Genomic DNA, 11,711 nt, shown 5'->3' on the forward strand with positions numbered 1-11,711 from the left:
AGCGGGAAGCAGCCGCACATCAGGCCGCCAGACGGGATTGCTGGCAATATAAAACAATTATCAGACCGGTCCTCGCGGCCTCAAAACACTACCGTCCCATCGGGAAAAGTCCCGACTCTCCCGATGGCCACTCCGCTACCACTGAAATCGTCAATAGTTGACAAATCATTTACAATCAAATATGTCTTTAATTTCTAAACAACAGAAACAAGATTAGCTAGATTAGGTATTACAGTTTTTTGCTCTATTGCTAAGACACATTTCTTGAATGATTTCATCAGATATTACTGATCTTTGTCTTTGCTGACCACCTCGACCTCCTCTCACACAAACTCTTCCACACAGATTTCTATCCATTGTAGGGCCTCACAAACCAGTGCTCTTTGAACTGGCTTACTGTATATGTTCCCTCATATCATTAGACACAAGTGTGATCAATTTTGAGTTGTTGTGTTCAAGTAGTGACACTTGTGCTTTAATTGTGTGACTTTTGTCACCTGTGTGTTCACCATTTTGCAGCACGGGTGCATCACAATGAAAATGTGTTGGCAAGTTGTGTCTAACAGGTGAAAAGTGCTTATGGTTTTGCAGAAAGAGTGATTGATTCAGTCAGTGGGTTCAGGCAACTGAGCATTTGGTTCAGACAATAGGGTTTAGTGTTTTAGCAATTGAGAAAAACTATAAATGCTATAAAAACAAATAGTCAAATGGAGAAGACCAGGTAGATAAGCATTACTATTGTATCTGTATCAGTGGATGGGGTGTATACAGATTCTTGTATTTTGAAATTACGAAGTGCAAAAACATAAAAATAAATAAACTACATAAAATATTGAGAAATTCTGCATTATTTATAAGTAACATATTGCAGTGAATTATAAACAGAGATGGGTCCTTGTTTTATACAAGAAAACATTGTATAATGCTACATGTTGTAAGTGTTTTTAGGTCATTGCTTTGTGGGTAACAAAGTGTGTTGGATGTCAACCTTTGCAAGTGTTCTGGAAGAATGAGTTGATTTGAGACCTGAATAAAGTCTTTTGGTAGTTGTAGTGCATTTTGAATGTGAAATGAACTGCTTTGCCATGCTACAAGTTGGTTAGGAGAACTCTGTGAAGAGTTTTGCAAAAGTGACCTAAGTATTGTAAAATGTGTCCTAGCGTCTTTAAAAAACTGTAAAGTATTGTTGATATTAATTTTATGCATCTGTTTACACCGGCCCATAGATTCTGCATGCCACTGTTTTCCATATTTGAAGTATTACCATGTTTTTGTTGCACATTAAAAATGAATAAAACCATACCCAACAAAGAAAAAGCAAAGTAATATATATTTTTTAATATTAAAAAAAGAAAATTCACATTTAAGAAAATAAAGTACATAACAGGATATCCTTTGACTTTGTCATTCCTTTTAAAAAATTCATGCAGGACAAATAAAAGAAAGTAAAATGTCTATCTCATTTTTTAGGATAACACCACCTGGATGAATGTTCTCTTTGTTGTAGTGACAGGCTGTCATTTGCCACACATCTATAATATAAACACCAACATCCTGAAAAGCCCACCGTAGAATTGTGTCCAACTGCAAAGAATACCAGTCACTGCTGAACACATCCTATTAGAAGTACAGAAAAACAAAAGTCATAATATAATCATACATAATATATACTTTGCATATTTATTTACATAAATAGATACAGGTGTGTGTGTGTGCCCCCAAAAATACTTCTCTTCTGTACATTGCTGTAGCTCTACTAGTAGCAGTATTTGAATTGAAGGGGGGGGGGGGGGCTGGGTGGTCCCGGCTTAGCTAAACTAAAAAAAAAAATGGTGCAAAATAGCAATAAAAGCTCGTTATCATAGGAGAACCATTTTTAGTGCTATATAGCACCTATAAAGCACCTATGAAGAACCATTTGAGGGGTGACATAGCACCACTTTAGCCCCAGATATGGTTCTACATAGGTGCTACACAGGTACTCTATGGAATTTAAAATGTTTCCCCTATGATTACGAGCCAGTGAACCACTTTTAGTGTTATTTAGCACCGTTCGTTTTTAGAGTGTAGGGTATCCCAAATCTTTGACATAATTGGAACTATGACTAGTAGAGCATGGCTAACAACGCCAATGTCATGGGTTTGATTAAAATGCAAAATGCATGTAGCCTACTAATAATAGAAAGTAAAGCCTAAATAGCTGAAAATCACTTTAGATAAAAACATCTTTGGTGGTTTATATTTCACGTCTTCATTCGTTCTAATTCCGTGCTGTTTTAGACATGAAATTAAAATCGCCCATTAAAATGCATGAATGTAATATAATTTACAACACATAATCCAATTTATACAATTAATACTATAAGACTCTAACCTTAAAGCCAGTGTTGGCAGTCTTGATTATAACAGTAGTTGCTGGTGCGCGCTGTAACAAATCTAATACCGCTTTGCGGATCCTCAGCACTCTTTTGGTGAAATAATCTAGAGGAAATGTTGTAAAGTGGATCCCCACGTTAAAAACAAACACAGTGTGAGGTCCTCCAGTCAGATCATCAATCTCATTACTGATGTAGTGCAGATTAGTAACTTCAGTTTTACGACTTCGTAGAGGAACACCGTGAGCCCTCCAGTGTAAGTCAATGTTGTTCTCCACATCCACTGCTATAAGTGGACCTGTCTGATGTATAACATGCAGGTTCATCTGCTTCAAAGCTGCAGTGAGAAACACCAACAATGATGATACCGTATGATTTTCTGAATATGACTTAATATTCAAGTACACATCTTACTTGGTACAACTTTCACCAGTAACTCAAACCACTGTCTCAAGGTAGAGTCTCCAATCATAAAGATGTGTTTGTCTTTCAGGCACTGTGTTGTTGTTTGGGTATTAAAACGACGGGTGCTACACAACAAAGATGTCCACACATCATTCAGGTAAAAGCCAGCAGGAACTGGTGTGTGCAAACCAGGACGACATTTCTGTGTTACATCTGCAGGATGAAGTGTTATAGTGAATGTACACCTTATATTTGCACTATTAATTAACCTTTATTAAATGCCATCAACACAAATTAATTAAAGGGGACATTTCACAAGACTTTTTTAAGATGTAAAATAAATCTTTGGTGTCCCCAGAGTATGTTTTTGAAGTTCTAGTTCAAAATAGCATATAGATAATTTATTATAGTATATTAAAATTGCCACTTTGTAGGTGTGAGCACAAATGTGCCATTATTGGGTGTGTCCTTTTAAATGCAAATGAGCTGATCTCTGCACTAAATGGCACTGCAGTGGTTGGATAGTGCAGATTAAGGGGCGTTATTGTCCCCTTCTGACATCACAAGGGGAGCCAGATTTTTTTTTTCACACATTTTTAAAGATTAAAGTTGCTATTAGTGAAAAGTGTGCATCACCATGCATCAAAAACCAACATACCAATTGTTGTACTTCCGTTAGAGGGAAGAATCTTGATTATGTTTTTTAGTCCATTGATACCCTTATTGCTTGGATTCCTGTAAAAGACAACATCTCTATCATAGTGTTTTCCAATAGCTTTATTAATATTCAAACATTTAAACTGATGTAAAGATAATACAAAAATACAAATATAAATTAGTTCAGATTATATAATCTTACAAAAACATTGCTTCTTTGGCAGTCAGGTGGTTGATATACTCTCCAAAAGAGTGATACACACGAGCGCTGCATGGCAGTGATTTGGGTCTCTGACAGCGCCATTCTTCTCCAGTGCGAGAATCTTTGTATTCACAGCAACAATCTCCAATTTTTATCTTCTCCAGTCCATTCTTGTCTGACTTCACAGTGCACAACACTGTTTCTTTCAGTCGGGTCCCATTCGGTCCTGGTCCTTCAAAATATCCAAGGAAAGACACTCTGTCAGAATCTGTGGCTCTGTGATGCTTGAGGACCTGCACAGCTTCACTGGAGTGAATCAGACGCACAGCCACCTGTGCCAGTCCAACCCACGGCAGAAGAAAACGCACAGAGTAGGAGCCATCGAGCAAATCCACCACCTTCCCAAACACACTGGCCTGTGACAGAAGAACATTCCTTATTCTCAAATTTATGTCCAGAAAGATAAACATTAGTAAACATTATTGATGCAGCAGGCATGTAAATGATACCTTTTTGGGACTTTTGGATGAGAAAAGCTTTGCTTGAAAGAAATCCCCTCCATAACGTTTAGATTTATTGTTAAAGTCCCTGGCATGGATAGTAACAAAAAGCTCCTCCCCTATTTGGTAGCTGTCTTTCAGGTTCTGAATGATAAAGGTGGAGTGAGCTGGACTTGTACTCATAGACACATTTGTAATTGATCTGTCTGGTCCAGCCCAGTAAAGAGTTTGCTGTAAACTGGAGTAACTTTCTGAACTGATTCCAAATTCAGAGTAAAATGAACTTGAACTTGACTCTGAGTCTTCTGAACTGATTTCTAGCAGAACTTCTGCAGGAGAGGTGGAGATGTCTCTGGAGTTGTACATTGACAAAAAGATGTTTGGATCTTGTTTGTTTTCTTTACTTCCTATATACGACCATACAATCTACAAACACACAATAGACGGTTATTAGCTCTGCAAATTCAGTGAACAAACAATATTTAAAAAAAGAGAATGTAAACATGAACTATGAATGCACAATTTTTTTTAATAAAACACAGAAAGGAATTTCAAAAGGCTGTCATTTAAAAAAACTTCAAACAAGTTGATTGACTCACCAGAAAACATATTAATACAAGGCAGATCCCAGTAAACATCATTTTTAAACAGGGTCTCTCCCTGTTGACTGCAACAGACATAATGTGCACATTAACTAGAAAAAAGTGGTTAAGATGTTTTCCACAGAAACTTTGATTAGTTTACTGACATTACAAATAGGACACATTCAAAGATTTTGAGAGTCAAGTGGGAACAATACAAGAGTAAGGTCAAAAATTGTTTATAAGTGATTTTTAAGTATAAAGGGAAATAATAATAGAATAAAAAAATCACAATAAATGTCATTAAAGCTTTAGCTTCAATACAGATGTGTAGAATCATATCTTTAATTTAGCCTTTATCAAAATAAAGATCCATGGTTTTTGCGCACCAGAACCGATAGTTATCATTTTACACATACACTGCAACTACTGTAATTCATTAAAAGTTAAGACTTTGTTCTCAAAATTACGATTTTCCATTTTCCTTACAACTGATTTTTGCAAACAAAAATAAGGGGAATAACTTACTGTATTGTTTTCGAGCTGTAAGTTTCATTTTATTATCTGAAAGAACGTATACATAAATGATGCTTATAAAGACAATCAGTGAGCTAATGCGCGTTTACAATGTTGTCTCTCAGCATGCCTTTGTTTCTTCTTTTCTCTACTCCTTCAACCTGAATGCAAAATGATTATAAATAATTTGATATTTAAGCTGAACTGTGATTTTCTCATGATGTAGGTTCCTAAAATCCTGTTTTCTTTTTTACATATAAAATGATGAGTATTTGTTACGAAAGCTATAACTATATGGCCAATTAAAACTACAGATTAACAGAGCCACATAATGAACACAACTAGCCTATAAGCATAATACCCACATTTTTTTAAATAAACAAATTATTTGATTAAGCGTGTATCAAAAACATTCTTCAAGATTGTCTTACCCTAATTTAATGGAATACCTTTAAACGGATTTTCATGTCGATCAGGCCGGACCAACCTGCAAGGTAGCCTAAACAAGGAAGCAAATTATATATAATGAAGTGTATTTAGGCAAACTGAATTCGTGTGGAGAATTGTCATGTAATCCAACCAATCAGCGCGACGAGGTCTCTAGGCATTCCTCACGTCTGCACTATGGCAGTTTTTTCGCAGCATTCCTCCGCCCTGCACTGGCCCAAAACTATTAAGTGATTATGAATATGAAAAGCAAAACAATTTTATAACTTTTTACAAAAATGTGAAATTAACCAAAACGAAGAAATAACAAATAGGTTTTTAGAGACACTTATATGTTAATACGTTGATGGCTTGAACAGTTTGCTGAGAGATTCAGGCTTTATTCTGAAATCGCATAGTGAATTATGAAGACATCTTTATTATATAAAGTAATATAAAATTACGTTTAAAGTAATGCATAAAATCTTATGTAAGATAAAATGTGTAAACTTTCTTCTTATTATTATCTCTGTGCTATTTTTAAAGATGTACGCCGCAGCTCCATTGCACATATTAAAACAACATATAAACACGATTTATTTTCAAATGACTCGGTGTGAGAGCGCAACGAAGCTGTTAATGTTTTGGCATAGAATACTTTCTGTTTCTTTATTTGTCCGTATGTCCTGCCAAATTGCCAAAAAACAAACATATACAGTGCCCTCCATTGGGACAAAAAAGGCAAAAATAAAAAATAAATGTGAATGAGACAAAAAGTACAAAATGTCACATTTCATTTTCACCTTTTTTAACAATTTACCAATAAAACAACAGATTTGAATTCTAATTCTTCTATATAATGTGATCATAATGAGACCATTAAATGACAAGTGTTAAGTGAAGAATTGTGTCCGATGCATTAATAGTTTACACATGAAAAGCAGAAATTGTGTAGTTTCAGTTTGATCTATTGTTTCTGCAATCTAAGTTTAACACATGCATCAGGATAAAGGTTGTTATTCTTTGATGGAAAAGCATGTTGAAACCAAATCAGATATTATAAAATTTAACAGTTTGTCTTTATGACATATATATTTTACCAATTTCTTGACTCCGCGGCAATCAGAGAATTTTATCTTTAATGAACATACTTACACTGTATGTGTGTTGGTATGAACACCATAATAATGACAGGTGGGCACATCACTGGTTTCTCATCATCTCATGTTATTTGCGCCTATGCCTGGTTTGAATCGTTAAAGAATAGTCATCTCTCAGTCAATAGGTGTGTTAAGCCGAAAGCATACTAGGGACGTCCGCGTATGCGCGCCGTCCGCATGACGTCATTTTCGTCATCAAGAGGGTCCGCGGCCGGCCGCGCGGACCGTCCGCGTGCAGCCCAAAATTTGAGACCGCGCGGACAGTCCGCGTACAACAGCGCATGCGCGTGAAAATATTTAGACAGTGCACTCCACTATAAACATTTATACAAAGGAAACAGACAGCATTTGCACACACACTATGGTTTTTCTTCTTTAACTTTTACTTCTTCCAAGAACAGAAAGCTCTGGAGCATGTTTGTTTGATTCCTGTTCTTTGTTGTCTTGTTGTTTGTTCTAAACTGTGTTTGCAATGGTGGATCAGTTACTTTTCTTCTCCTAACCAATGTTTTAATGTACTGTAAATGTCCCCAAATCAGTGCTGCCCTGACAGCCTGTTAGACTAATAATTTGAATTAGAAATCATTTGTATTGCGTATAGTGTCGAACGCGGCCATCCGCGTGTAGCCGCGGGAAGTATACTCGAAAAGCTACGCGGACGCGTGCGCGCGCGAGCCGGACGCGGACGCGGAAAAAAAGTATACCGCGGCCTTTAGACATCGGCTGCGGCTGGATGAAACAGATCGGCGAGATTAGCCGCGTGCAGGCGGGGAGGAGCTGAAATCGGAGACGTGAAGGACACGCTGTGGTTAGTTTGCTGCATTTTCGTCAGGCATTGCTGATCACGTGGCGTTTGCTTGCTTTATCGCAGTAAACATGATTTGTAAGATGTAAACAACATAAAAAGTAAATTATACTGTTTTAAATGTCCGTGTATGAGCATGAGTGGCTTACAGCATCTGTTTTTACAGGAATAAAGTTTAACATAAGTATATATTATTTACTGTAAATACCAATGTAGTGGGGTCTACGTTTTTTATCCATTTTATGAACATGACACAATATAAACATCGCGACAACATGAAAAGTCGGAAAAAATTACTAACCGGAATGCCCTGCTTCAAGTCAGCCGCCGATCGGTCTGCGCAGCGCTGCATGAAGTCGAAGTTCGAGATCAGCCGGAGCTGCGCAGACCGATTGGCGAGGCATGCAGTGATCGTTGTCATCATTGAGGCGACCAATTACGAAGAGCTGTGTCGTCATCATCGTCAGTATCTCGCGGTACTTTAAAACCATATGACACAGTCATGTGCCTTCATCGCGACAGCGCCAGCTCAAGTCGGACAAAATTACTAACCGTCATGCACTGCTTTAACTCAGCTGCGTTCGGTCTGCGCAGTGCCGCATTAAGTCGAACACACCTATTAAATTTAAAATTTAAACCTATTAGGTGTGTTCGACTTCACCCGGCTCCGCACAGACCGATCAGCGGCTGACTTGAACTTTATTCTTGTAAAAACTGATGTTGTAAGCTTCTTCAGTTTCACTCATGCTCATACACGGACATTCAAAACAGTATAATTCACTTTTTATGTTGTTTACATCTTACAAATCATGTTTACTGCGATAAAGTAAGCAAACGCCACGTGATCAGCCATGCCTGATGTAAATGCAGTAAACTACGGGAACCACAGCGTGTCCGACTTCACGTCTCCATTTTCAGCTCCTTCCCGCCTGCACGTGGCTAATCTCGCCGATTGGTTACATCCAGCCACAGCGGATGTCGAACACACCTGTCTAATCCAATCTTCAGTTCCTCTAATAAACATTATAAAGTCATGTTTTTCTAACAGGTAAAAGACGTTAACATGCATAAATATGTTATATTGTGTCGTGTAATAAAATAAAAATGAAAATAATAAACTATTGGTATTTTAATAATGTAGGCTTGTTTCCCGTTATTTTCAGGCGTACAGTATAAACAGCAATTAAAATATTAAATATAAAATGTTTCTGGTTGCAACTTTTTATTAAAAGGTTTGTTTTTAAGAAATTCACAATCTGATTCACTTCATTCGCAATAAAAATAGGAAATGCAGTGCACACGGCAAGCAGCAGGTGTCTGGCTTGACGGCTCCGTCTTCAGCTCCTCCCTCGACTGCAAGCAGAAAACCTTGCCGATCGGTCTGACCGGGCACTGCGCATCATGAATTCTTGAATTATCATCTTGAATTATTTTGAAAATTGTGTATCTTGAATAATATAATAAGGTACACAATAAGAATTGTAATGAATAATTTTTTTGAGATAAATTTGAGATAAATTTGTTTGAGAGTTTTGGTCACCATTACTATAATTGTGTAATTGTTTTATTTTTTTACTTAGTTCACCCAAAAATTATAATTCTTTTGTAATTTTCTTATCTTCGTGTTTTTCCAATTCTGATTTTTTTCTGATTAACACAAAAGAAGATAGTTTAATCTTGTCTTTACATTCAAATATTTTAGACTTTAATATTCAGTTGTTCCCCCATTTGCAGCTATTATATACACTCACCTAAAAGATTATTAGGAACAACTGTTCAATTTCTCATTAATGCAGTTATCTAATCAACCAATCACATGGCAGTTGCTTTAATGCATTTATGTGTGTGATCCTGGTCAAGACAATCTCCTGAACTCCAAACTGAATGTCAGAATAGGAAAGAAAGGTGATTTAAGCATTTTTGAGCGTGGCATGGTTGTTGGTGCCAGACGAGCCGGTCTGAGTATTTCACAATCTGCTCAGTTACTGGGATTTTCACGCACAACCATTTCTAGGGTTTACAAAGAATGGTGTGAAAAGGGAAAAACATCAAGTATGCGGCAGTCCTGTAGGCGAAAATGCCTTGTTGATGCTAGAGGTCAGAGGAGAATGGTCGGACTGATTCAAGCTGATAGAAGAGCAACTTTGACTGAAATAACCACTCGTTACAACAGAGGTATGCAGCAAAGCATTTGTGAAGCCACAACACGCACAACCTTGAGGCGGATGGGCTACAACAGCAGAAGACCACTACAAATAGGAAAAAGAGGCTACAATTTGCACGAGCTCCCCAAAATTGAACAGTTGAAGACTGGAAAAATGTTGCCTGGTCTGATGAGTCTCGATTTCTGTTGAGACATTCAGATGGTAGAGTCAGAATTTGGCGTAAACAGAATGAGAACATGGATCCATCATGCCTTGTTACCACTGTGCAGGCTGGTGGTGGTGGTGTAATGGTGTGGAGGATGTGGTCCTGGCACACTTTAGGCCCCTTAGTGCCAATTGGACATTGTTTAAATGCCACGGCCTATCTGAGAATTGTTTCTGACCATGTCCATCCCTTTATGACCACCATGTACCCATCATCTGATAGCTACTTCCAGCACCATGTCACAAAGCTTGAATCATTTCAAACTGGTTTCTTGAACATGACAATGAGTTCACTATTCTAAAATGGCCACACAGTCACCAGATCTTAACCCAATAGAGCATCTTTAGGATGTGGTGGAACGGGAGCTTCATGCCCTGGATGTGCATCCCACAAATCTCCATCAACTGCAAGATGCTATCCTATCAATATAGGCCAACATTTCTAAAGCATCCTTTCAGCACCTTGTTGAATCAATGACAATTAAGGCAGTTCTGAAGGCGAAAGGGGGTCCAACACAGTAGTATGGTGTTCCTAATAATCCTTTAGGTGAGGGCCTATGTTTCCTCAATAAAGCTGATAATCCTCCAGCCTCTCTGGTTCTCCCAGTACATATAAGTGTTTATCTCTCACAAATCAAACTGACATAGCCTGTAGGTATAGACTCATCCATCTGTAATATTGAGAAGGTTTTTCTTTGTATAGGGGCAAATGGATACATTCCAAAAACCCTGACAATTCTGAGTTTGGCCGCTTTTAACTGATTTACCATTACTTTGTTGGATGGGTTTTCAAGCATTGCAAGTATGGCAATTGTTTAAGGTTTTAATGGGCATGAAACGAGGTGAAAGGTGTCAATAACTCATTGTAGGGACATGTTTTTATACATACAGGTCTGACTGGTTTATGTACAAGCATCAGAACATTAAACAACAATGCATTATGACAAGCCTTTTTAGCATTTTTTCATTTACATTTACTAGTATCTATTTTTTAGCTACTAGTTCTTATTTTTTAGTTACTAGTATCTATTCGATTAGATAGTTCTTAATCACCTAAAAAATCTACCTAAAAAATAGATACTAGTGCTTATTTTTTAGATACTAGTGCTTATTCATTAGATACTAGTACTCATTCAATGGATACTATTATCTATTCGTTAGATACTAGTTCTTAATTATTAGATACTAGTACTTATTTTTTAGATACTAGTAACTAAAAATTAGATACTAGTGCTTATTTAATAGATACTAATACTTATTAATTAGATACAAGTACTTATTCATTAGATACTAGTACTTTTTAAATAGATACTAGTGCTTATTCATTAGATACTAGTACTTATTGGAATAGTGACTAGTAATTATTCCATTGTTACTAGTAACAAATTTCAAAATTTTCCCATTAATTTCTATGAAGATCGGTCATTCAGATATCAACTATTCAATTCTGACTAGTATGTAGTCCAATAGTCACTAGTACCTAAACATTAGTTACTAGTGCTTCTTTATTAGATACTAGTACTTATTAATTAGATACTAGTACTTATTTAATAAATACTAGCATCTATTCATTAAATACTAATTCTTTTTCATTAGATACTAGAACTAATTTATTAGATACTAGTGCCTATTAAACAAATATTAGTACTTATTCGTAAGATACTAGTACCTTTTAAATAGATAATAGTTCTTATTTATTAGATACTAATATTTAT

The 11,711-nt window shown here is 36.6% G+C and overlaps 1 protein-coding gene across 1 annotated transcript in view; it reads right to left on the reverse strand.

Annotated features, from left to right (window-relative positions):
• The window catches only part of LOC135770905 (NXPE family member 3-like), a 12,336-nt gene extending 5,381 nt beyond the window's left edge, over positions 1-6,955 (reverse strand). The window contains exons 1-10 of the mRNA XM_065280818.2: positions 6,818-6,955; positions 5,668-5,735; positions 5,249-5,397; positions 4,739-4,806; positions 4,149-4,565; positions 3,640-4,055; positions 3,439-3,515; positions 2,790-2,993; positions 2,375-2,712; positions 1,429-1,617 (exon numbers count right to left, since the gene is read on the reverse strand). Coding sequence (XP_065136890.2) covers positions 1,429-1,617; positions 2,375-2,712; positions 2,790-2,993; positions 3,439-3,515; positions 3,640-4,055; positions 4,149-4,565; positions 4,739-4,806; positions 5,249-5,276 — 1,737 coding nt within the window. The 5' untranslated portion in view covers positions 5,277-5,397; positions 5,668-5,735; positions 6,818-6,955. The remainder of the gene's footprint in view (positions 1-1,428; positions 1,618-2,374; positions 2,713-2,789; positions 2,994-3,438; positions 3,516-3,639; positions 4,056-4,148; positions 4,566-4,738; positions 4,807-5,248; positions 5,398-5,667; positions 5,736-6,817) is intronic.
• Positions 6,956-11,711: the final 4,756 nt, after the last annotated feature.

This window comes from Paramisgurnus dabryanus, chromosome 8 (genome assembly GCF_030506205.2).
Source record: "Paramisgurnus dabryanus chromosome 8, PD_genome_1.1, whole genome shotgun sequence".
NCBI classification, from domain to species: Eukaryota; Metazoa; Chordata; class Actinopteri; order Cypriniformes; family Cobitidae; genus Paramisgurnus; species Paramisgurnus dabryanus.